The sequence below is a fragment of the Pelophylax lessonae genome, assembly GCF_965119305.1.
Source record: "Pelophylax lessonae genome assembly, chromosome: 1".
In the NCBI taxonomy this organism is placed as follows: Eukaryota; Metazoa; Chordata; class Amphibia; order Anura; family Ranidae; genus Pelophylax; species Pelophylax lessonae.
The window spans coordinates 735408785-735436177 of NC_138768.1; the positions used below are offsets into that span (position 1 = coordinate 735408785).

Consider the following 27393-nt stretch of genomic DNA (forward strand, 5'->3'; position numbering starts at 1 on the left):
CGGGCGTTCCGTATGTCCGTTTTTCATCCCATCCGTTTGCGGATGAAAAACGGACATAATGTATCTCTATGTAAATACGGATGTCATCGGATGATCATCCGCTGACATCCGTTTTTTGTCAGTTCAGTTCAGTTTTTTTGAACGGAAGAGAACCCTATTTTTTCTTCCTTTCAAAAAACGGAACGGACGCAAAAACGGATGTCAGTGGTGTCATCTGCTGACATCCGTATTTACATAGAGATACATTATGTCCGTTTTTCATCCGCAAACGGATGGGATGAAAAACGGACAGACGGACCGGATGACACAAGTGTCATCCGTGTCCATTTAAAAAAAAAGGACCTGATCGGGCAAAAAAAAACTGAACGTCCGTGTGAAAGAGCCCTAAAAGTTAAAAACTAGACGCTCACATACAATCCAGGTGTAACACAGACAGAATGTCTATTAAGTGTAAAGCCATTATACAGGGAAAAAAATTAATCGGATAATAGAAAACGTATCACAACATAACTTATGCGGAAAAAAAAAAAAAAGGAATGAGGATAAGGTTATTAGGATATCCATGGGCTATAAACTGCATAAGCAAGATACATAAATTAAATATTCAGTACATAACTAGTATAACCTGGTCTATAAGTATCCCTCTACCATCAGGTGAATTGGTTTGCTCAGACTCTAACCATGGGGTCCATTTTTTTTTTTTTTTTTTTTCGATAGGGCAACCCCTTGCTTCATATGTTAGTTTGTATAGTGAAATTTCCTGATTGACTAGGTTAAGCCAAAAAATTATAGTAGGAGGGGCTTGCGATTTCAAATGAATAGCTATAGACTTCTTGGCATAGTACAGGACCAAACCCTTTTTTATATTGAGAGGCGATCATCATCTATATCAGTGTTTCTCAACCTTTTTTCAGTCGAGGCGCCCTTTAAAATTATAGACCATCTCAAGGCACCCTTGAAAAGTATGGACAATCTCGAGGCACCCTATTCTAAAATGTGAAAAAACATTCCAATAGCTTCACATAATGCAACATTCACACATAAGACACAGAAATGTTAGAGGTCATTTATTCTTCCAAAGTGAGTACACTTTTCCACACTGGTACTGACTAGTATTCCAATGTTTTTCTTCCCCCTCAATTTCTCTTCATCAGTCAGCTAATGTCACCCCAGTGCTGAGGGAGAAGGGCACAGGAGGGCTAAACAAGGATGCTGTGGAGGCGACACACATCCTCTTTTTCAACTGATGACATCATTGGTTGTTAGGAAGCCAGTGTCTAGGAAGTCGTAATGGTGCATAATGAAAACCTCAAGCTCTGTGTAACTAAAAGGCAGGCTTCATCCACCTGCTGGCTTGTATACAATTTTTGATTACTTTTTAGGCAATTTGCCAAGGCACCCCTGAAGAAACCTCAAGGCACCCTGTTTGAAAAAGGCTGATCTATATAACCGAGTAGGCAACGTAGTTGGTTACAAATATTAGGCATTTGTGCGAGTGAGTTTATAAAAGCAGTAACCTCGGACCAAAAGGCTCTTAACCTCCCTGGCGGTATGATTATGTCAGGAATAATGTACCAAAAGCGGTACAATTTTTTGATATTTATATAATATATTATAAAATATAAATATTATAATATATATATATATAAATAATATAATTTATAATTTACAATTTATAATATTTGATATTTTTTCTGATACTAAGGTGATACAGTGTAATCCTCTCAGATTACACTGTATCACCTCCTTTTTATGGGTTTTGTGTTTTGCGCAACTTTTGAATTTCCCTCCCAGTTCCGCTCCCATGCACCATTGCGGCTGCAGGGAACGGAACCAGGAAGTCATCAGAGCGACGGAAGAGCGGCGGGGATCTCAGCGGCGATCACAGCAATGGGAGATCATCGCTGGATCGCCAGGAGAAGGTAAGGAACCCCGCTGCAGGCTCTGCACATCTACCCCGAGCGTGACTCGGGGATACCAATCCTAGCATGAAAAAAACACCCCGAGTCACGCTCGGGGTTACCGCTAAGGGAGTTAATAGGTGGACACTCCCAGACCATATGAAAAAATGTGCCATCCGCTGATGAGCATTTAGAACAAACAGGGGAGGGTAACTGACCCATGCGAAAAAGGAGACCTGAAGTACAATATGATCTAAAAAGAAACTTAGTCTGGACACCCTTATCCCTAGATGAAATGACCATGAGAACCTGCAGGGCAGGGTTTCTTAGGGTTCCTCCAGAGGTTAATAGGGGTTTCTTGAGCAATGACCAATCTCTGCCTCTCAGAAAAGTTTCCACTGACACCATTGATCTATTTTCTTATCTGTAAGGGGGTAATTCTTCCCGCTGACTTAAAGTGTAAGGAGAATTCTTCCCACTGACCATCTCACTAATGGATCATGAGTTTTAAATATAGTAATATTTAGCAGGGGTTCCTTGAGACCAGAAAGTTATTTCAAGGGATCCTCTGTGTTTAAAAAGGTTCAGAACGGCTGCTAAAGGGAAAGCATTCCCTGCCATGCCTCCTCCGTGAGATTTGGAATATAAGCTCTCTATTGAGATTTCGTAGCCTGAAGTCTATTGGTTTTGGAATGAAGCAAATGGTAGTAATATGTGGAAATAAGCTTGGAGTGTGAAGGGTCACATAACAAGTTTTCTGAGACTGAAGACCGTCAAAGTTCATTTTTGAATTCACAATGAAAAAGTCTGCTTAGAACTCCCGTGCATGTAATAAAATCTTCTTAGATTACATTCACGCTTTGTACATTGCGGGAACGTGCACAGAATTGCGTGCTTTCCCACTGTACAGCCCTTCAGTAAACATGCAGCGGTGCAATTCTTAAAGGCACCCCATCACATCTTGCTAATGTGTGCTTGTTAGCGTGCCAAAATGCATAGTAACAAAATGCCATGCGCTTTGGTGCAACGTGATTTTTAAAAAGGATCATGGACTACTTTCACACATTTCTCATGTGTAGGGCACCTCATTGAAATGAATGGGCTGTTCTAAATGCGACATGCAAAAATGTGCCTGTGCTCTCACGAGTTAGGGCTCTTTCAGACGGCCGCTCCGCTGTTCTTATCCGCTGCGGGACTTTTTTTTTTTTTTTTCACGGAGCGGATGACACTTGTGTCATCCGCTCCGTGTGTCTGCATATCATCCCATCCGTTTGCGGATGATGTATGATGGTTTAATGTATGTCTATGGGCATTGCGGATGACACCGCTGATATCCGATTTTCCTTCCTTTCCGTTTTCTACACGGAGGAAAAATAGGGTTCTGTTCCTTTCCAAAAAACGGAACAGAACTGAAAGGAAGAAAATCGGATGTCAGCGGATGGTCATCCGCTTACATCCGCAATCCCATTGACTTACATTATGTCCGCAAATCATCCGCAAAAAAATAGGATGATTTGCGGACAAGCGGAGCGGCCGTGTGAAAGAGCCCTTAGAGGAAATCATTTTTGATCTCCAAATTTTAAACATTTCGGGGTAATTGTGCCTAGGGTTTGGACATTCAGTTATTTATTTATTTTTAACAAGCATTACATGATATTTTCAAAAAGCTCCCTCTGCAGTACCGTGGAACCATTTTTCCCCAAACTTTAAAACCGAAGCCCTGAGGTCCTTTTTAGAGCAGGTTAGCTCCCCCCTGCCAGCAGTGCTTAAGCTGAACAGTTTCAGTGCTTTTGTTGTGAACTTTGAGGATAAATCAATCACAGTGCTTGCAGCTACAACATTGGATTGTTCAAAAGCTTGTTTTCTGCTTGTTGAAGTGTGTCTTTTTTTTTTTTTTATATATACATTTTATTCTTTTTCAACACTGCAAGTGCAAAAATTATATTTCAATGGTTGCAGTAAAACATTTTCCCCCTGTCTTACCCTCCTCGTGATCCCTCCCTCATCCCCCTCCCCGTGATCCCTCCCTCATCCCCCTCCCCAATTTCTTTTACCCTTTTTATTTCCTTATTGTGTGTCTTCTCCTACTTCTTTATAGCCTATCTCCTCTGTAACACCCCTAATCTACCCATATTGTTAGTGTATGTCAAGCCAAAAACTTATTACAGTTGTGGATAGAGTCAGTAAGGATTAGAATTGTTTTTTTCTTCTATCTAGGGCTCTGTTGGAGAAATGTACCCTCACTTCTGTCTGCTGACATGGGTGGCTGGACATACACTTTAAGACTCTGGAAATATTGGAATGTTCAAAGCCTAATATAATCTAAAATAACAGTTTGCTTGCTGGGATAAATCAATAAAAAATAACATAAGGCTCAGTTCACAATTTACGGGTGGCAGTGGATGCGGAAATCGCAATTGGTAAACACCTGCAGCCAAATCGCGCTGCTCTGTAGAGATGTGTGGGGCTGCCATTCATTCATAATGGCACCCCCATGCATCTCAACCCGCAACAGGTTTGCAGTACGGGAACGTATTTAAAAAGGTGTGGAAAATGCAGGCATGGCAGCCTATTCAAAAGAATAGGCTGCCGTGCCTGCGCAAACACACAGGTGTGAACCAGGGGTAAGAGTTAATTACTTATGTTTCTGTAGAAAATGTTTCCAGTCTTCTTCCTGTGGTTGTTACATGACCAATAAAAATAGGTATTTAGTTCCATGATCTCAAATAGTCTGGATTCTAAGTATCCTTTCAAAAAGATATTGTGTAACCTAAATGCGCAGTCATGTGAGTATGGAGCCTGGAGCGTTTTTTTTTTTTTGCTGTAAATTTACATGTCCCAGGAAGACTATCATACCTTTTTTTTTTTTTGCTTTTTTTTTTTTTTTTTTTTCTTTTTTATAAAGTTCATACTTGAGGAATGGACCACATTATGATTATATTTAGCTTCTTGTGTTCCTTTTCAGGTGACACCAACCTTATTGAGAAGATTTAGCTGTGACTCCATTCAGTCCTCAGTGCTGTCCAAAGAAACATCCCTTAGAGTGTTAGCTCTTGGAGGGGAGCAGTTCCCACCTGTCAGCATCCTGAGACGTTGGATAGAGCCTGGCAGTAGGACACGTCTCTTCAACCTTTATGGCATAACAGAAGTGTCAAGCTGGGCCACTTGCTATGAGGTTCCAGAATCTCTTCTTAATTCAAATGCACGGTATGTGAAATAAGTGGCTCTTTTTTTTTTTCTGAAGTAATTTACAATGTAGTTTTTGATACATAGTTACATAGTTAATCTGGTTGAAAAAAAAAACATTCTTAACGCAGTTCAATCAACAAAGAAAAATAAAAGTTACATGTAACATTTGAACCAGTAAATCTGACTGTAATAAGACCGCATTCACACTGAAGCGGCACGACTTCGGGGGCGTCTTCACAAGTCGCATGCACCGCAACTTCGGCGCGGCTTGCACGGACTTAATATAATGAATGTCTATGCAAGTCGCTCCGAGGTCGCCCCGAAGTAGTACAGGACCCTTTTTCTAAGTCGGAGCGACTTGTGTCGCTCCTATTAGAACGGGTCCTGTAGCACTGCATGGACTGCGATGGACCGCGACTTGTGTGAATGGAGAACGTCATTTGACTTAAGACATAACTAAACTCACAGAAATATCACCTCCTCATTCCAGCAATATAGCTCTTAACCTTCCTAGCGGTATTCCCGAGTGTGACTCGGGGTAAGATTTTAGTGCCAAAAGCGGTAACCCCGAGTCACACTCGGGGTAGCGCTAAGAAGATCGCTGGATGCTGGAGGAGGTTTTACTTACCTTTTCTCCGGGATCCAGCGAAGACTGCGGGCGATGTGAGGCGGCGTAGCTTCCTCCCGATCGTCTGCGAGCCCCGGCTTCCATCTCCGGCGACGTGACGTCCGCCGGGGGGTGGAACCGGCGGCAAATTCAAATGTAAAATGCACCAAACACACTGATACCGTTCAAAATAAAATAAAATCACATTACATTGCCCCCCCAGTGCCCTTTCCTGCAGTTTTACTGTACTTTTTATGTAAATATATGTATATGTATGTGTGTGTATATATATATATATATATATATATATATATATATATATATATATATATATATATATATATAATATGTGTGTGTATGTATGTATGTATATATATATATATATATATATATATATATACGTAATTCTTGTGAATGAGCAGCCCAAACCAACTGTATACATTATATATATATATATATAATAAATGTATACAGTTGGTTGGGACTGTTCATTCACAAGAATTACATGCAAAATAATGGTACCGCTTTCAGCACCTAAAATCCAAAAGAATCATACCGCCAGGGAGGTTAAATCTCTCACCAGCTGCTGTCATCTTCTTCCCGGTACATTTGGGTGTGGGTTTTTGGCCTCTTGATTGGCCAGTCAGCAAATGACCTCACCCCACACATACACATGGGGGACCGTTAGCACATCGTCCCATGCATTGGAGACCAAGCATGTCTGTTCTGCAATAAAGTTTATTTCCACGTTAAGGGCTTATGTACATGGGCACTTTTGGGAAAACATCATAAATTGAAGGTGTATTTCCAAGCCTGGGATACACAGCTGTATGCAGCCACCCATAGTAATAAATGGCTGTAGGTAGCTTTACGTCACTACTTGTGTAAACCCATGCATGCATATGGGCCTGGACACAAGTAGTGGTGTAAACCCGTCTTCAGCTCTGTACGGCCATTCATTACAATTCAAGGCTGTACACAGCAGCTGTGTATCCTGGTCATGGGAATATGCATGCAGTTTATGTTGTGTGCCAAAAAGCACCCCTGTGCATGAACACTATCCAATCGTGTCATTTAAACCTACATCCTTATAAACTGTCAGTAAACGCTGTATTACATGCTGTTCATACTCACTCAGTCACTATAGGATTCCTTTTCTGTCTTCTGTAAAAAACCTGGCTGATCCTTCTGTTCACTGTCCCTCCCTCCTTGTCTTTGTCCTTGCTGCAACATGAGATTATGTAGACCAGCCTTTGCCACATTTACTGAGCGTGCTCCAGTTTCAGTTCCCTTCATTTCCGTTTTATTTATTATCTGTGTAGCCCACATGAATATAGAGAACAGCTAAACACAATAGGGGGGATATTACATGTTGGTTAATGGAGGCGTCCCCACTTACAAAAAATAGACGCAGGCAATGATTGGCAGAACCTCCCCGTAGATAATCCTCTCCATGTTTTTACACCAAAATAATAATGGTTTGAGTTCAAATATACTTTTTCTCTATATTCTGAAGGCTGTTTTGGTGTGTGTGTGTGTGTGTGTGTGTTTGTTTGTGTTTGTTTTTATTTTGTTGAACATGTGACCGGCAGCAGAGGACTAGAAGCTCCTCCTGCTGATGTTTCTCTGCAGACAGGTTGGGAAAGAGCTGAGTAATGTGACAGCTGTATATCAATTATGAAAAAAGAAAAAAGGTACTTGGATGTTTTTTATTATTAACTTCCTCCGCTCCAGAAGATTTTACCCCCTTCATGAACAGGCCATTTTTTTTCTGTTTAGCCCTGCGCTACTTTAACAGTTAATTGCGCAGTCATGCAACACTGTACCCAAACAAAATGTATTTAATTTTTTTCCCCCACACAAATAGAGCTTTCTTTTGGTGGTATTTAATCACCACGGCATTTTTTTTTTTTATAAACAAAAAAAAACAAACCTTAAAATATATATATACAGTATCTCAAAAAAGTCAGTACACCCCTCACATTTTGTAAATATTTTATTATATCTTTTTATGTGACACACTGAAGAAATGACACTTTGCTACAATGTAAAGTAGTGAGTGTACAGTTTGTATAACAGTGTAAATTTGCTGTCCCCTCAAAATCACTTAACACACTGCCATTAATGTCTAAACCGCTGGCAACAAAAGTGAGTACACCCCTAAATGAAAATGTACAAATTGGGCCCAATCAGCTAATATCCCTCCCCAGTGTCATGTGACTTGTTAGTGTTACAAGGTCTCAGGTGTGAATGGGGATCAGGTGTGGTAAATTTTTGGTGTTATCGCTTTCACTCTCTCATACTGGCACCTCATGGCAAAGAACTCTCTGAGGATCTGAAAAAAAATTGTTTCTCTACATTAAGATGGCCTAGCCTTTAAAAAGATTGGCCAAGACCCTGAAACTCAGCTGCAGCACGGTGGCCACGACCATACAGCAGTTTAACAGGACAGATGCCACTCCGAACAGGCCTCGCCATGGTCGTCCAAAGATGAGTGCACATGCTCAGCATCATATCCAGAGGTTGTCTTTGGGAAATAGAGGTATGAGTGCTGCCAGCATTGCTGCAGAGGTTGAAGGGGTGGGGGGGTCAGCCGGTCAGTGCTCAGACCATACACCGCACACTGCATCAAATTGGTCTGCATGGCTGTCATCCCAGAAGGAAGCCTCTTCTAAAGATGATGCACAAGAAAGCCCACAAACAGTTTGCTGAAGACCAGCAGACTAACGGCATTGATTACTGAAACCATGTCCTGTGGTCTGATGAGACCAAAATAAACCTATTTGGTTCAGATGGTGTCACGCATGTGTGGCGGCAGCCAGGTGAGGAGTACAAAGACAAGTGTGTCTTGCATACAGTCAAGCATGGTGGTGGGAGTGTCATGGTCTGGGGCTGCATTAATGTGGCTGGCACTGGGGAGCTACAGTTCATTGAGTGTATGTGTGTGTGTGTGTGTGTATATATGTATGTATATATATATATATATATATATATATATATATATATATATATATATATATATATATATATATACAGTGGGTATGGAAAGTATTCAGACCCCCTTAAATTTTTCACTCTTTGTTATATTGCAACCATTTGCTAAAATCATTTAAGTTCATTCTTCTTCCTCATGAATGTACACATAGCACCCCATACTGACAGAAAAACACAGAATTGTTGACATTGTTGCAGATTTATTAAAAAAGAAAAACTGAAATATCACATGGTCCTAAGTATTCAGACCCTTTGCTCAGTATTTAGTAGAAGCCCCCTTTTGATCTAATACAGCCAGGAGTCTTTTTGGGAAAGATGCAACAAGTCTTTCACACAAAAGTGGAGGTGGGTGCCAGTCAAAACTAGCTACTCGCTCCCCCCCCCCCCCAAAGATAAAATGGCAAATGTCCAAGGGGGGGGGGAGGCCTTAAAGCAGTACTTTCCTATTTGGGTAGAGTTCCAGTTTCAGAGTACAGCTCCCCCCCCCCCCACATGGTTGCCTAAGCCCAATCTCAATACAGAGATGTGCTTGAGAACTTTGGCTCCCGCTGCTGTCAATCAGAGCCAGTGAGGGGGGTCAGGGCTGAGCCACTTTCTCTGAATCTTATAAACACAGAACAGGGCTTAGGAGCAAGCACGCACAAGTGCCTCCATAGCAAGCACTCACTATGGGGACACTCAGCAGGGGAGAGGGGCCCAGAGCACCGGCTGGGGAACCGAGAAGAGGAGGATTGAGGCTGCTCTGTGCAAAGCCATTACACAAAGCAGGTAAGGATGACATGTTTGACTTTTTTTTTTCCTTTTTTTAAATTGGCCCTAACAAACACATTTTCAAATGTTCTTTTTGCAAGCTCCAGAACTGCTGTTGGTTGCCAATAAATACTATATTCCCTGCTTGTGTTTTCACCCTGACAGACTGTAGAATGGAATGCTGGTAACAGTAAACACAAATCTTCGCAGGCTTTTAATTCCCTCATATTGGAGACATTCTGTCAATGGGATTGGGGTATTGCTGTAGTGTAAGAGATGTTTAATAAGACTATGTTCATACCTGTGTGTATGCGCTTTTCATGGGTTTTTGGTGCATTTTTGTAGCATGTTTTGTTTGTGTGTGTGTGTGTGTGTGTGTGTTTTTTTATGCTTTCTCTCTCTTTTTTTTTCTTAGAAGTGATCCACCGGTACCTTTGGGCAGGTCACTGTGTGGAACAATAGTAGAAGTCCGAAATGAGGACAACAACAGGATTGAAGAAGGGGAAGGGCAAGTTTTCCTAGGTGCAGAGAAAATCTTTTTCTTTCTGATAATTTCTTTAATGAAGCGTTCTTTTCTTGCACAGTATAGCACTTGCCCCACCATCAGAATACAATGGTCAGTGTTGCCTGTCAGAGCTGGCAGCACTGATCGTTTGTTAAGAACCCGACAAGCTGGTTGTGGAGTTGATCCCTCTTGATCTGGACGAATTTTGATCCACGTATGGCTGGCTTAGGTCATACTGGCAATGCAGGAGAATGGTGCTTGGTGTGCATGAGCTCTTTCTTCGCTGGTGTTGATAACTGGGGGGGGGGGGGATTGCATCTTAATTGTAAATTTTAAGTGTTAGGTTCAGTTTCAATGGATAAGCTTCAATGGATAAGCATGTCTTCTGTTTGTGACCATGAATGAAACTGTTGACTTTTCCTTTTCTGCTTCTACCCACATTTGTAAGAGTTTTTTTTTTTTTTTTAGCCTACATAGTGACTTGCTTATATGATGCGTCATGTAATGATTTTTCTTTAGTAAACCTGATGTTAATATTTGTTATTATTGTTGTTGGTCCTGCAGGAGGGAGCCAGAGGGTCTGCTTTATAGATGATGAATGCAGTCTGCCCTGTGGGACGATGAGAAGTACTGGGGACTGGGTGAGGTTAGAAGATGGAAACATCTACTATATAGGACGGAGAGACAACCAGTTCAAGCGTCATGGCAAGAGGCTTAATACTGAGTATATACAGCAGGTATGGGAGGTGCAAAATAGTAGTGAAAAATGTATCACCCAATCAACACATCCAGGCCATCTTATGCTTCTCTGTGCTGTGTTCAGGCTAGACTCTTGACCTGTATGAAGTGAAAGTACAGTAACTTTAGTTGCCTCCAAGTAAAATGCCATTTCACAAACTTTTCTAACTTTCTCAAGGCTTTGTAGATATTTTAAAAGTGCATTCCGTGACTGTTGGCTGAAAGTGGATTTTTTTCTTCTATATTGGACCTGGTAACCAGTGGTGAGCATCGGACCTTCATCCTTCCCTACATATATATTTGAGGTTTATGTAGTTGAAGTCAAAGCATTTAGGGATTGCGGAGATCTCTGAATGAGGCCTAATTCAGTACCATAATAAATACTACTGTGCTACTGGTTCTGCTTCAGTTAACCTTCACATATGTATCTAAATGTGCCTACAGAGTTTAGAGAATCTTTTTGCTTATTCTGGCTGTTTCTGGTCAGTTCAGGGTTAGTTCTTATATCTGTAGACCTTCCTTTAATGCCTGATAACTGAGCCTGCTTGGGATCAACCAATCTTGCTTCCTCTAACTTGGTCATAGAATATTGAAAATGAGCATCCTTTTCTATCAGAACAAATTGTAATAGATTTTCACCATTTCTTTTTCAGGTAGTAGAAGCACTTGAACCAGTGGAGGCATGTGCAGTCATGTGGTCTAAAGCTGAACAGCTTATCCTATTTATTGTACCAAGGGGGTCTGTAGACAAGAAAGACCTATGGAGAGCCGTGAAGTCAAATCTTCTTAGCTATGCAGTACCTGATGACCTAATTTTGATAGACACGCTACCTCTTACAAAACATGGTAAACAAAGTTACCTTATAATTTACATTAAAGTCAGCTGGCCTTTTTGTTAGCAAGCATGTAAAGAGTTCATCTAATACAGCACCATTGGTTCTCCAGGAGAGAATAAGGAGTTTATGTATAGAAGATCCTGCTCTGGGACGCTGTGTGGTATCCGCAGAGTTTCAAAGTTGCTTATAAGAGAGCTTTATACAGATATTTGGCAGCTCTATGTAATAGAAAGGAATAGTTATCTTAAGCCTCACACCTGAAGGAGAAGAGACGATTGAGAGGGGATATGATATCAATGTACAAATATTGTACTGGAAACCCTAGCATATGGAAAAACCTATTCAGAGAAAGGAAATACAATTAGACGCGTGGCCACTCACTAAAACTAGAGGAAAGGCGGTTTAACCTTAAAATACGCAGGGGGTTCTTCAATGTAAGAGCGGTAAGGATGTGGAATTCTCTTCCGCAAACAGTTGTATCAGCAGGGAGCATTGATAGTTTCAAAAAACTATTAGATGGGCACCTTAAAGACCACAACATACAGGGGTATACAATTTGTGGTTAACAGTAGACACACACACACATCATAGGTTGAACTGGATGGACTGATGTCATTTTTCAACCTCACTAAGGCTACATGTACACGGGACGCTGGAAATGGCCGTTTAGGAGCAGTTGGGCGTTTTTTTTTTTTTTTAGAAGCCCCTGAACCCATCTACATTTTATCTTATCTGTCCATGTACACCAGGTCGTTTACAGTCATTTGCAGGCAGTTGCGTTCAGGTTCTTTTTTTTAGAACGCAATTATTTGCATTCGAACGTGTGTTTCCCGGCGTTTCAAACGCAAAAACGCGTCCGAACATGACCGAACACGATGACCCGCGTTTAGCATTCGCGTTTTTCCATTTTAAAGGGGAATAATTTTTTTGACCTCTAGGAACGGTTCTAAACGCAAACGCCCGCTAAACGCGGGTACAAACGCGACCGAACGGACGTTTCAAACGTCCTAAAATTCCAGCATTCAAAGGGACTTTTAACAACGTCCCGTGTACATGGAGCCTAACTATGAAGCAGCCAGTGCTCAGTTAGTCTTCTCTTCTTCCTCAGAATTTAAGTTGGGCCTCAACATCATCATGTATAGTACTGGACCAACTGTGGCCAATGGTCCTGCATTGTACATGACATTGGTGAGAGGGGCAGGGATACAATGGTAGAATAAGATAGACTTTAGGGGACCGGTGATCACTACCAGAACTAATAGGGAAGAGGCCTACAGGATCATGGATTTAGATAAGTATTTCTCTCTATTAGATTCCCCCCTTAAATAAAATGAATGGTATATCCTGCTAATGCAAGAGGCAGCATTCATCTGCCCTGCCATCTGTTTAAAGAAGAACTCTGGGACGATATTTAAATCTGCACAATAGTCCTGCGTAGTCAGTTAATCAAAACCGCTGATATGGTTTTGATGAACAGTGCACACTTTTTTAAAACGTGTTTCAAAATCTGTGATGTCATCATTTTACACTGCATCTTCCTCATCCCCAGGCTCTGTGAGGAGGTATCTCAGAAGCAGTGAAGTCACTTCTTGTTAAGACTAGTTACAGCTTACTAACCCTGCACATCCCATCGTGCCATTCCGCCCGCGATCCGGAAATCATTGCAAATCGCGGGATGCCTGTGCGTTGCCTGTGATTTGCAATAGCACCCCAAACACTGAGCGATGTTGCCGCAATTTCCGCCTGCTGAATCGCGGTAACATCGCGCAAAAAAAAATTGCGGGGAGCATTACGCCCAAAAAAGTACAAGAGCTTCTTTGGAGCGTAATGCGTCCCGCGATTTGCAATGATTTCCGGATCGCGGGCGGAATCGCGGCGATTCTGCCCGCGATCCATACGCTGACATGTGAATGCAGCCAGAGTCTGAGTGATTAGGACTGTGGATGTGTGCGGTGCATCAGAAGTGTGCTACTCATAGGCTTGTGACTCCAACCACCAACGTCACTGTGCCCTGCCCTGCACTTATCATTTTGTTGGCAATACATTGTCTCCTTACAATGCAATAGTGTCCTGGGTCCACCTACTACAGCATGCTGCAACATAATTACATCACCACTGCCTTTACAAAGAACCACAGTGGGGGATTGGCTAAGAGAATAGAACACATAGTGGCCACAGGTCTTGTGACCAGGATATGAGAGGGACAGGGGACTTTTCACTGAACAACAAATGCTGGGTTTCTCACAGGTGGGAGGACTGTGCTCTGTAAGACCAACACATTTTTTAAAGGTATGGAAGCGCTCTGTATACATATATTATAGCATATCTTTCCAGAGTTCAGCTCTAATGCCGTAAGATTAGATTTGTGTTAATAAAACTAATAATACATTAAAGTGAAATTTAAAGTCTCTTTTTAAAAAAGAAAAATAGCAAACATGTTATACTTACCTGTTCTGTGCAGTGCTTTTGCACAGAGCAGCCCGGATCCTCCTCTTCTCAGGTCCCTCGCCCGGGCACGCTCCGGACCAGCGAGTCTGTGTGTTCATTCACACACAGCGCCGTGGCTTGGGCTCGCACCGCCCCCCTCAGTCTCCTGGTTGGCTCGTTGGCTGTGATTGACCAATGGCTCCCCCTGCTGCCAAAAGCCTATCTGAAGTGCATGTCCCTGGAGAGCCAAGGCTCTCATGGACATCGCTGGATTGAGAGGGGGCTCAGGTAAGTATTCAGGGGAGCTGGAGGGGCTGCTGCACACAGAAGGGTTTTTGCCTTCATGCGTAGAATGCATGAAGGTAAAAAACCTTGTGCCTTTACAAGCACTTTAAGTAAAATTCAACAATATGTGTATTTTTTTTTATTTTTTTTACTTTTTGGTGCATTTTTAGGCCTATAATGAAAACAGAGAAGGTCATGTTTTTGACAAATTAGTAACCAAATAAAACCTTATATCCTTATATGTCCTAAAAAAATATATATATAAAAATGTTTTAGTTATGCAAATTTGTCATAGAGTCATTGTTAGGTTAACCAACACATGCTAATGGCACCAAATTGGCCTGACCATCTAGGCATAAATGACCTATAGGAAGCAGGTTAAGGGTTCATGCACACTGGTCCTAAATAAAAAATGTTTGTACAGGCATTTAGGAGCGGTTAGCGTTTTTTTCTGCCAGAAAACTGCTCTCAAAAACGCAAACCAGAAAGATTTTTTTTTTTTCCAGCCTCTATACGCTGAGCTTAAAATATGCCTCTAAACGTCCTAATGTGCATGGACACATAAGATAACATTAGCTGCGCCTACAGGCAAAATGCTAAACTTATCTAGAAACAGTGTTTTTTTTTTTTTTTTTTAAGCCAGTGTGCATGGACCCTTAGTGCCGGTTCACACTACTCCGACTTGTCAGGCGACTTGGTCGCCTGACAAGTCGTGCTCCATTCTGTGCAATGGGAACCGTTCTAATAGGAGCGACTCAAGTCGCTCTGACTTAGAAAAAGGTTCCTGCACTACTTTTGGCCAAAGTCGGAGCGACTTGCATTGACTTCCATTATGTGAAGTCAGTGCAAGCAGCGCCGAAGTCGCGGTGCGCGGCGACTTGTTCAAATCGTCCCAAAGTCGTGTCGCCATAGTGTGCACCGACTCTTAGACTGTATTTAAATACTGGCTGGTGATCTGATAATATTAGCTCATTCGTACCTTTTGACCATCTTTTGTAGAAAAAAAACACTTTTTTCTTTTTTTACATATTCCGAAGGTAAATTAGACTACTCAAGTTTAAGTCTCCTATATGATGATCATGTGAAGGAAAATAGGAGTAAACCCAAATCTCAAACAGGACATGATTTCTGGAAGAACTTGCAGACTTTATGGAAGGTAGGATTTAGTTTGTATGCTTTCAATTTCTCCAGTCGGGTGTTTTAGTTCCTTGGTAAATAATAGCCTCTCTTGGTCTTTGTAGGGCAGTCTGGGATTTCCTGAAGATGTTCCAGATGTTGCTGAAGACTCTGTGTTTCTGCTCAGTGGTGGGGACTCTTTAAAGGCAATTCAATTTCATGAAGATGTGGAGGATTTAGTTGGTAAACCTGTGCCAGGACTTCTAGAAGTGATACTCAATGATACCATTGTGGCTGTTTGCAGGCATGTCATTAGATCTATATGCCCAGAAACAGATGAGGATAAATCCAAGGAAGATGTAACGGAGATAGAGAGCAGTCACCTTATTGTGGATACAAGCACCAAGTACCGCAGAAAAAGAAAAGCAGATTTTCTCAGCACTTCATCAGCAGGCTTGACTTCTCTCTTATCACTGAGAAAAGGTAGCCAGTGCTTTAAACACATATGTTCATACACTGACTCGGCTGGACAGCAGTGTCGGGTAATATCTGGACCCATTCAGGACCTAGCTTTATTCGAGTTCTTCAGTCCAGGCTACAAACAGTCAAAGGCCTTCCCATCCAGTGCACGGACATTGTCTCTGAAGCAAAGATGGGCATCTGATACAAGTAAATGTGTTGATGCATCTCCTCTCCTCGTCTTGTCATCCAGTGAAGACTCCACAGTGACTGTATACATTGGGTCCCACTCACACAGAATGCAAGCTCTAGATCTGCACACTGGAACAGTCAAATGGGAAAGAATACTAGGAGATCGTATTGAATCCTCTGCTGCACTATCTGCATGTGGAAATTATATTATTGTTGGTAATAATAGCATTCATCTGTTTTAACAGAATTCTGGGATTTAAATGGAGCCTATAATGGGGTTGCATCTGTTTCTCATATTACGTATTTTAATTTAATACATGGCACTGTATCACCAAAACATTATTGGTTAAAGGTCAAGTTCACCCTCTACTAAAACTGGCCCATGCAGACAAGGGGCCCAAGTATTTTTAAAATGCACTGTGGAGTGTGTGTATAAAAAATAAAACATTTATGAAAATACCATACCTGTAGGCCTTTGTCACCCATGATCCGGGCTGAAATACTCCCAATGTTTACATTCCTTAACCCTGACTTTATTCCCGGACACAGCAGGTATTGATCGCTCACCCCAGCATCACAGTGCTTCCCGATTTGAAAGCTTCTCATGTGCAGTGCATGGTTTCATTCCTCCTATTTCAGCATTAGCCAGGGGCGGACTGGCAACTTTCAGCCTGGGGGCAAGTACAAACCAGAGGCCCATGGTGCAGCGACTCTGTCCCACTCCCACTCTCCCTCTTCCTATCCTCCTTCCTGACCCTCATTCCAGGCTGAAGCTCCGCTCCTAGAACTCTCTACTCACCGGCTGAATCCGGGTTCCCGACCTGGCCAGTAGGGGGCAGTTGGGGGAAGCTGGGGCAGCTTGGTTGGGGCTGTCCAAGGGGAGGAGAGTCTCCAGTGGGGCATTAAACCGGCCTCTGCTCAGACACAGTTTACACCATCCATGCTGGGGGGGAGGCCTGCACTCTGTCTTTGTCTTCAACCCTCACTCAGTAGGTCAGCGGCAGGGAATTTATACCTCTTCACCAGGAATCCTTTAGGCATGTCTGTAGAGCTAGCAGTGCAGCCTTTTTATGGGACATCATAGCAATTGCCCCCTTGCCCAGTCCTCCCCTGGCAGTAGCTATGCTCAGTGTTGCTGGGAATAGGTGGAGAGAGAGTGCATTGCACAGAAGCAGCTCGCTTGGACCTGCAATGTGGGGTGAACGCCCAATGGGGTTGATCTACCAAAACTGGGCATACAAAATCTTGGATAGCTGTGCATGATAGCCGATCAGCTTCTAACTTCAGCTTTTTCATTTAGGCTTTGACAAAAAAAAAAGGAAGCTGATTGATTTCTATGCAGAGCTGCACCAGATTTTGCACGCTGTACAGTTTTAGTAAATCATCCCCAATGTCTGGCATGTCCTGGAAATAGGTCAGGATAAAGGAATGTAAACAGTTGTAGTATTTTAGACAGGCTTCAGGGCTGACAGAAAAGGCCTTACATTTTATAACATTTGCATTAAACATTATTTTTAAAAACCGCACAGTGCACTTTAAAATGCTTGTCTGCATTGGTCAGTTCATTGTTCAAATATTTAAATGGCATAGTAGGGAAGCTTTTGTTACAGCACTCTTTGATTAAAATTTGGTACTGAGCCCTCTGATAAGGAATCATTGCAGTGCTGATTATTTGTAGCAGGTAACAGGCATCATTCAATAAAGCTTAAAGCTGAAATAGTCCAATATGTGAAAAGAGACTAAACCTCCTCCAGCTGGATGGATGGAAGACTGCAACATTTTAGTAAGCTATATAACATGCTTACCTGACTTTAGGTTTTGCCTGTAGTAAGTTAGACAATAAAGTGGAACTAAACTCCCCCCAGCCTTTTCAGCCAGCTTAGTCTCAGTTTATCTGCAGTTGCCATTATGCTGCAGAAAAGATCAGTTATGACACCAGCCATCTGAAGGCTTGACAGTTGGATTAGGAGCTTATCGTCTATCGTGCACTCCCCTTTATCAAAGCCAGAGAATTAAACGGCATGCACACAACCTGATTGGGTTTTATTTTTGGTACTTGGTGTGAACTGGCAGAATGGAGTATCATCTTCACATTACACACATCTCACCACCCTCCAATGATTGTTTTATTTGCTGCTGGCATTTATGACAACTGGGGTTGACACTGGTGACAAGATTAAAAGCCAATCAAACAGTCCATTCAATGACCATAGTGCGTTGCTGATTTATAAGCTGATAAATCTATTAAGATCTTGTGTAAATGGGTGCTCTGCCAATCAGATATGCTCTATTTTCTTCTGAACTTTGTTGACTGCACATTGAGCAGAGCTTAGCCAGAAAAGTCTTGTCACTGCAGATGAGTAATTTCCTTATCCCAGGATGTGGAAGAAATAATGCTAATTGTAAATGTGTTTTCTCATGCAGGTTGCTATGATGGCGGTGTTTATGTACTGAAGAGAAGTGATGGGGCAACGCACTGGGTTTTCAGTACTGGAGATGCTGTGAAGAGTTCTCCTGCCGTTGATCCTGTTTGCAGTCTTGTATATGTTGGATCACATGACCAGCATTTATATGCTTTAGATATTGAAGTAGGTGCTCTTATCTATTGACGGCTTATTGTGAATCATGCCTTTTACTGCACACATTTCATTGTTCTAACAGCCTCCTTAGAAGGAAAATGGGAGCTGAAAAATATTACATAACCTGATTTCCTGTGCTGGATAATTGGTGAATTTCTAATTCCCCTGCCCTCGTGATTTAGTCCAGGGCCCCAATTGGCAGCACTTTCCTTGCATTCTAATATGTGTTTAGTCATTCACTAGAAAGATTTTAAACTGAATACTGGGCAAAAACCTTCAACCTAAATATATTCCTCTATAGCCACAAAGGATATAAGTCCACATTGTGTGCACCAAATGCTTTTGCAAACCTTGATATCCTTGTACACATCACAATGACATCATCACTGTGCTGCATGTAACCGGTGCAGAGATGTAGAAGGGAACCAAGCAGCTCCACCCACCACAGGCTGCCTGCAGAAAACTTCAGGAGGGGAATCCTGATAAAAGACCAGTCACCCCGCCTACACAAAGGAGAGAAAGCAACACTAGCTAGTCTTGTGACAAGCTGAGAGGGCAGTGATTTCACTCCCTTGATCATGTGACAGTGCTCAGGGACTAGCTATTGGCTGCTAGACCTGAGCACTATCGTAGGGAAGGAGGTACATGCTCCTCCATACCCAGGACAACAGGTAATGTGGATGGCTGAAGATGAGGAAGGAGTGGTGAGGTGTGCTAGTAAGGTAAATATAAGGGGATTTTTGGGGGGTGGTTGCATGGGCAAAGGAAACCTGCACTGATAGTAATCGAAGTGCTGCCAATGGTGCCTTCCTTTTGAAAATACAAGTTGCCTTGCTTTCTGACTTAAGTTCTCTAAGAGCACTTTCACACTGAGGCGCTTTTAAACTGCTGAGTGCTTTTGAGGCATTTGTGGTGCGCATTTTAAAGGACACATGACTTGAAAACTGCTCCAAAAACCATTTTGAGGTGCTTCTGAAGCGCTTTTCAGGAGCTTCCAATTCATTTAAATGAAGAGGGAAGTGTTTGAGCTCTCCAAACATGCTCCAAAGATGCTGTTAGCAGGATTTTTTCCTTAGCGCACCGCCCCAGTTTGAAAGCATTCATTGATTTTAATGGCAAGCCTTTTTCGTGAGGGCTCTTAGACACCAATCTGGATCAAGCATTCAGATCAGGATAGTTGAAATTAATTCAGAAGCTGCTAATCTGCATTACTTTCAAATCCGCATGAAAGCCAAAAAAAAAAACTGAAGTTTTTCAAATGAGAGGTTATCAGTGGCAGCCTCCATAGCTTTTTAGGTTTCCCTAAATCTATGCAGCTAATCAGAATTGTGTGTTCTACGCTTGTAACTGAAGTGCAATTCTATCTTCTTGCAGGGAAAGCAGTGTGTCTGGAAGTCTCACTGTCAGGCTTCTGCTGTGTTTTCGTCTCCTTGTATAAACCTGGACCCTCATCATTTGTATGTTGCCACCTTAGGAGGTCTGGTGCTGGCCATCAATCCAGTAAGTACAATTATTTGTATGAGGATGTCTGTCACAGCCAAAAGTAATGGTTTATTTAAAATAATAGTCTTCACTAATGTAGTCTAAAGCCTAGTACACACCATGAGATTATCAGACGAATGATCGTGTGTTTTTTTTTATTTTCCTGTTAGTCTCGATATCAAAAATAAAGAGGTTACTAAAGTTATGAAAATTCTCTTACGGCAGAATAAAAATTCGGTAGTAATGTATTGTATTTGTATTGTATTTTCGGGGGAAAACTACTGATTAAACTAAAATCATATGATCTGGTACCGTACGAGAATTTTCATGTTTGTCCCTTCAGATAATTTTGCATGAATTGTCGTGATCGGCTCTCGAAACCTGTGTACTAACAACCAGATTATCATAAGATCTCTTTGAAAGCAGTATTTTTTGTACAATTTTCTGATCATCATCAGGCCTTTACATTCCCTGTGTGTGTTTTTTTTCAATGGATTTGTAAAGCAGTACTGTAGTGAACCAGTATTCATTTTGCTTCATTCAGTATGTGAATTATATTTTTTATCATTTTAGAGTACAGGAAGGCATCTGTGGAAGAATGACATTGGCAAACCTGTGTTTTCCTCACTGCAGTGCAGTGACAAGCATGTGTTCTTTGGCTGTGTGGATGCAATGTTTTATTGTCTCAGTCACTGGGGAGAAAAGGTGAGGTTCGGTTATAATGCATCAAGTCTGGCTTCAGTCTTTTCTGAGTCACTAACCCAGTACAGTATAGAGAGCGTTCTTACACTTTTCTGGCGCTTAAAGAGGTTGTAAACTCAAAAAAAAAACCTGTAAGACAAAGGCATAATGAGCTAGTATGCATCACATACTAGCTCATTATGAAATACTTACCTGAGAACGAAGCCCCCGCAGTGCCCCCCGCTCAGCAGTGACGCGGCCAACATTTTCGACCGTCCTGCTTTCTGGTTCGCGTCCTCCGGCCATCTGATTGGCCAGAGGCGTGATGACATCAATCAGGCGCATGCGTGGGGGAGCCGCCATTCATGGCACGGGGCTCTGAAGGAACAGCACGGGTTCAGAGCGCATGCGCCGATGATGTCAACGGCTGCATGAAAAGTAAATATCTCCTAAACTATGCATGTTTAGTAGATATTTACAGTACCTATAGGTAAGCCTTGTTATATGCTTACCTATAGGTACAACTTACAGAGGGGAGTTTACAACCTCTTTAAAGTGATTGTAAAGTCTCTTTTTTATTTTTCCTGTTAAAAGAACAAACATGTTATACTTACCTGCTCTGTGCAGTGGTGTTGCACAGGGCAGCCCCGATCCGCTTCTTCTCGGGTTCCTGGCTGAAGCTCCTGGCCCCTCCCTCCTGTTGAGTGCCCCCACAGCAAGCCGCTTTCTATGGAGGCACCCAAGTCGAGCTGCGGCTCTGTGTATCCATTCAGACATGGAGCTGCCTTTCTGCCCCGCCCCCTCTATCTCCTGATTGCCTGAGTTTGATTGACAGCAGCGGGAGCCAGTGGCTCCGCTGCTGTGTCTCAGCCAATCAGGAGAGAGAGTCCCGAAAGCTGAAGCACTCGTGGACATCACTGGATAGAGATGGGGCTCAGGTAAGTATTAGTGGGGCTGAGGGGGGCTGTTGCACACAGAAGGCTTTTTATCCTAATGCAGAGAATTCATTAAGATAAACTTTCTGACTTTACAACCCCTTTATGCCAGCAATAGACAGATCAAATGTGTCTGGTTCAGTAGGAATCGGCTGAATTTCGATCAGTCTATGAGCACGCTGGTTGTACTAAAGTCGATCCATCTTTTTCTTTTTGCCTAATCACTGCCGGTGGCTAAAGCTGCCCTACAGTAATCATTGTATCCTGCCTGGGTTTTGTGGTGACAAGTTGCCATGGAGATGGAGGCACGTGAAGAGCGTGCTCGCTCTAGCTGGCAGCTGGGGTTGTGCCTGTTCACCAAGCACAGTCACATGTCCAAGAGAGGGAGGGACTGAAAGAGGGAGTTTATTCCTGAGAAGATTTCCACCCCTCTTTAAACTTTCAAACAAAGAAAGAACTGTTACAGGCTCCTTCCTGACAGCTCAAATGCCTGTATCTCACAAATTAAAAGCCTGAGGAAAGAAAGAAAAGACATGAAAGCACGAGGGTAGTATATATACTGCTTATTTTTGCTTTCCCATACTTCTCCTTTAACCACTTTACCACCGGAGGATTTTGCTGTCTTACGTCCAAGTCACTTTTTGCGATTCGGCGCTGTGCGACTTTAACTGACAATTGCGCGGTTGTGCGATGCTGTACCCAAACGAAATTTACGTCCTTTTTTTCCCACAGACAGAGCTTTCTTTTGGTGGTATTTGATCACCTGTGCGATTTTTACTTTTTTGCGCTATAAACAAAAAAAGAGCGTTTATTTTGAAAAAACAACAATATTTTTCACATTTTTTTATATGAAATTCCCCCCCAAAAAAATGTAAAAATCAACATTTTTTTAAATTTTTGGCCAATTTGTTTTCTGCTACCTATGTTTGGTAAAAAAAATCACAATAAGCGTATTTTGATTGGTTTGCGCAAAAGTTATTGCATTTACTAACTAAGGGAAAGATTTATGTAATTTTTGGTGGTTTTTTTTTTTTAACGAGTAATGGCGGCAATCTGCGTTTTTTTTTTTTTTTTTTTTTGCGGGACTGCGACATTGCGGCGGACAGATCGGACCCTTGACTGACATTTTTGACACTTTTGGGGGTACCAGTGACATTACTGCAGTAATCAGTGCTATATATATGCACTGTTACTGTAAAAATTACACTGGCAGGGAAGGGGTTAATTTTATTGGAGAGGGAGGGGTTAATGTATGCCTGGTGCTTACTGACGTGTGGGGGGGGAGGTGACTGAGTGACACAAGGACAGATCCAGGGTTCAGCTATGCTGAACCCTGCAATCTGACCCTGCCTGTCACTTCAGAGATCCGCCCGCTGTGTTTACACACAGCGGGCGGATCTCCAGGCTCGATCCCCGACGATCGGGTAAGAGCAGCGGCGATCGCCGCCGCTCCTCCCCTGGCCCGACTCCCGCTGTGACTGAAAACAGCGGGAGCGGAGTCCAGCGACGTAGGTCTACGTCGCTGGATGGGAACGAGCCACTTTGCTGCAGTAGCAGCAAAGTGAGCGGAGGTCAAGTGGTTAAAGGCATAGTCCAACTTTGGAACCATGTTTCATGTTACACTGATATTTAGGGTGTAACATTTCCTCATACTTGCAACTTAGCCCGGTTGCTTACCCTACGCTCCCTGGATGAGCATTACTGTATGATGTTGCTTGAATTTAGCACAGCTGAGTGTGACTTAGCCCACACAGCCAAATCATCCACTCACAGGATCTGCCACCCAAGTAAAAAGTGAGGTGTAGTCAAACCTTTTTGTTTCTTTAGCCTCATAACTGAAGGTCTGTGCCTCCTTACTGACCTAAGGCTGGAATGTAAACCATGCAGGAACCTGTGCATTGCACCCCTGGTGCTCTGAAGGTTTCAGTGCAAAAACATAATAAATGCATACATTTTTTTTTTTTTTATAATGTGATGCATTCATTACATTTTTGTAAAAAGTGCATACTGCCTTTTAATTAGAGTTCTATGCAACCCACTGCAGCAAATTTATATAGAGCATATGACATCACTTAGCCTATGCTGTGCAAATGTGTCTCTGCTTGATGTGTCATCCTTGAGATTCAAACTTCCAAGCCAGGTGTGAATTTGGTGGTTGTGCAAAACCCCATACGGTTGAGAGTTTTGATACATCTGACTTTCTGTATTAGAGAGGCAGCAGGGAGTCTGTAGTGGCTGTATGTCTGAATATGCCTCTGGCATTACAAATACAGTGAGAATAGAAAATAATTAACCCCCTTTTTAAAACAATCACATTTTTTTGCTTTGCAGACTGAAATGAAGACACACTGTTTTTGTTTTATCCAGCTGTATTTTCTCAGTACAATTTATAACATCCAAGTGAACGATGTAACACCAACATGTCAGAAAAAAATTCAAAAACAGAATCAGTAAGTTGGGGAAAAAGGCTCACACCTTTGTGTCAGTATTTTGTTGAACCACCTTTTGCTTTGATTACAGCCTTTAGTCTGTTGGGATAGGTCTCTATTAACTTTGCACATCTAGACTTTGCAATATTTGCCCACTCTTCTTTGAAGAACTGCTCAAGTACAGGTAAATTTGATGGTGACCGTTTGTGGACTGCAGTCTTCAAGTCAATCCACAGATTTTCAGTCGGGTTAAAGTCTGTGCTCTGACTAGGCCATGCAAGGACATTTACCTTTCTCTCCTTCAACCACTGTGTGGTCATTTTTTCTGTGTGCTCTGGGTCATTGTCATGTTGGAAGGTAAACCTTCTTCTTATTGCCACCTTTTTTTGCCTATAGAATTTAATAGTATTTTGCCCCATCCATTTTGCCTTCTATCCTGACTAGTGCTCCAGTCCCTGCTGCTGATAAACACCTCCATAACAGGATATGACCACCTACATGCTTTGGTCAGATGAGACTAAAATTTAATAATTTAGCCTCAACACCAAACGATAGAACACCTTTTTCCACATGGCCACAGAATCTTCAAGGTGTGTTTTGGCAAAGCTCCGTGAATTCATCTGGTCTTTCTTGAGGAGTGGCTTTTCTTTTTGCAGCCCTCCCATACAAGCTACTTTTGTGGATAATTTGTGATATTGTTGTCACATGCACACAATGACCACTCTTTGTCATTAATTCCTGCAACTGTTTCAGAGCTGCTGTAGGCCTCTTGGTAGCCTGTCTGACCAGTTTTCTCCTGGCTCTTTCATCCAGTTTGGAGTGACGTCCTGATCAAGGGAGGGTCTGTGTTGTACCAAATAACTACCACTTCTTCATAATAGACTTCACTGTGCCTCTAGGCATTGATAAAGACTTGGACATTTTTTTGTATCATCTCCTGACTTGTGCCTTTCCACAGCTTTATCCTTGAGATATTTTGAAGTGCCTTGCCACCCATAGTTGATTGTTTGCTTCAGTTGAATTACCAGGCAAATGTTCCAGGAAAGCTCTTTTCATGCTGAGATAATCAAAATGACCACAACTGATCACAGTTAAAGGTCAAATGGCTTTGTGTGCCACTGAGAATGTGATTAGCTACACCTGATTGAGTTTACAAGTTATTTTTAGGAGGGGGTGATCCTTTTCCCAACTCAATGATCCTGTTTTTATTTATTTTTTTAGACATGTTAAGGTTCTGTCTTTTACTTGGATGTTATAAGTTGCACTGAGTAAATACATCTGAATAAAACAAAAAACGTGTCGGTCTTCTTTTCAGGCTGCAAAGCAACAAAATGTGCAGGTGATTCTTTTCTATACCCACTGTAGGTAAGAAAAATGGGTCCTCATTCAGATTACAGAACAAGAAGGAATAGAGTAGCCTGGTGCAATACAGCAATATCTGGATAAATAGCTACAGCACTAAGCAGTTTTACTGCACTCCCTGTGTGCTCATTAGACTTCTTCTACTGGGGAGTAGCATTAATTAGGATGCTTCAAGGTGTCTTTCTAATATTTTCCCAAAAGCAGTTCTGAAGACCAACCAAATTCTTTGCATTTAGTGACCTAGTAAAGTCAGCCATTTAATGCTTCAGCCAATCAATGTTCTAGCCAAAAAAGAGCTAAAAGCCCAGTTCACACTATTGCGAACGGATGCGATTGCTATGCGAATTTGCCGTGCGAGTTTACCTTGTGTTTTTCAATAGTACTAGCGTCATTGTAATGAAAATTTGATTGCGTTGATTATGTTAATTAAGCTCAGGAGGGGTGGAGCTGAGGGAAAAAATAAAACAAAAAATAATAATTCGCACATAAGAATTCGCACATATCTGAACTGATAATGCGAGTCCAGACCGATTTACATTGATGTCTATGGAGACTAAATTCGCAACGCAACGCTGTAAACTCGCACAAGACCCTTTTTATCATCTAATTATATTCGCATCTGAATCGCAACGCATGGATGTGAACGGCCGTCGCGAATACAATGTGTTTTGGGAATACATGCGAATTTAGACTTTTCATAACGCATCGCATTCGCAGTAAAATCGCACAAGTGTGAACCGGCACTTAGAGTTGAATACATTAGTTGCAGCACTTGCCCCTATTGTATCATTATGTTGTTATGCTTTTTCCGCTGCTTGAGATATTTGTTTTGCTTTTCTAACGTGCATTATACAAATGTTGGATTTCATTGTTGCATCCTCTTCTAATGTTTGATTTGAAAGGATTCTTTACCTAGTATCAAATTAATGAATTTTTCTTTTGCATAGTTGTGGCAGTTTTCCACAGAGGGGCCCATTTTTTCTTCACCGTGTGTCTCCACTGTATCTAAGCATGTTATGTTTGGCTCACATGATGGCTTCATTTATTGCTGCAGCACTGAGGGGGAATTACTCTGGAAATATAAAGCCAATTCACGAGTATACGCCACACCATTTGTGTTTCCCAACCCACACACTGAGAACACAGAGCTACTGGCAGCTGCCTCTACAGATGGGAGCTTGTGGATACTGGATGCTCACTCCGGACTTCTGATCAGTCAATGTACGCTGAAGGGGGAGATATTCTCTTCTCCGGTGGTGTGCCTGAACCAGCTGGTCGTAGGCTGCAGAGACAACTATGTGTATTGCTTTGATCTGATCAGTAGGATGAAACAAAATGGAGATATAGAATCGTTAGCCACAAATGCTAGCAGTGTTACTTAAGGTGCCCATAAAAGATGAATTACATTGTTTAGAAAGCCTAAATAAGGGGAAAATACCCAGAGGGAGCCTTTAATATAGACTGGTTGTAATGGAACACTTGTTCATATATTAAATCCATTGGATAGTATAAAGTTCCAACCCAGCCCCCTCTGTATCCTGATCTGGTTGTCTGGCACTGAAGCATCAGATGACCATGTCTATTAAAGATCCAGGTATATGGATGTGAAGGAGCACTTGTTTATTTGGGAACGCTATGTTAAAAGGTTATTAACAAACTGCTTCTGTGTCCTGCAGAAGATCCGATTGTCTGGCACTGACTGATCCGCTGACTATGTCTGTTAAAGATTTTGGCTAATGATGCTGTAAAACATGGCGCTAAACCTGTGGCCCTCCAGCTGTTGCGGACATACAAGTCCCATAATTCCTCTGCCTTTTGGAGTTATGCTTGAAATTGTCAGCCTTACAATGTCTCATGGGACTTGTAGTTTTGCAACAGCTGGAGAGCCAAAGGTTGAGCACACCTGCTAAGAGAACAAGACCCCCC

The 27393-nt window shown here is 42.1% G+C and overlaps 1 protein-coding gene across 1 annotated transcript in view; it reads left to right on the forward strand.

Annotated features, from left to right (window-relative positions):
• The window catches only part of AASDH (aminoadipate-semialdehyde dehydrogenase), a 49442-nt gene extending 22250 nt beyond the window's left edge, over positions 1–27192 (forward strand). Inside the window, exons 6-15 of the mRNA XM_082264883.1 lie at positions 4867–5108; positions 9857–9963; positions 10511–10683; positions 11338–11530; positions 15270–15388; positions 15474–16215; positions 18424–18587; positions 19953–20078; positions 20634–20765; positions 26415–27192. Of these exons, the coding sequence (XP_082121009.1) occupies positions 4867–5108; positions 9857–9963; positions 10511–10683; positions 11338–11530; positions 15270–15388; positions 15474–16215; positions 18424–18587; positions 19953–20078; positions 20634–20765; positions 26415–26849 (2433 nt within the window). The 3' untranslated portion in view covers positions 26850–27192. The remainder of the gene's footprint in view (positions 1–4866; positions 5109–9856; positions 9964–10510; positions 10684–11337; positions 11531–15269; positions 15389–15473; positions 16216–18423; positions 18588–19952; positions 20079–20633; positions 20766–26414) is intronic.
• Positions 27193–27393: the final 201 nt, after the last annotated feature.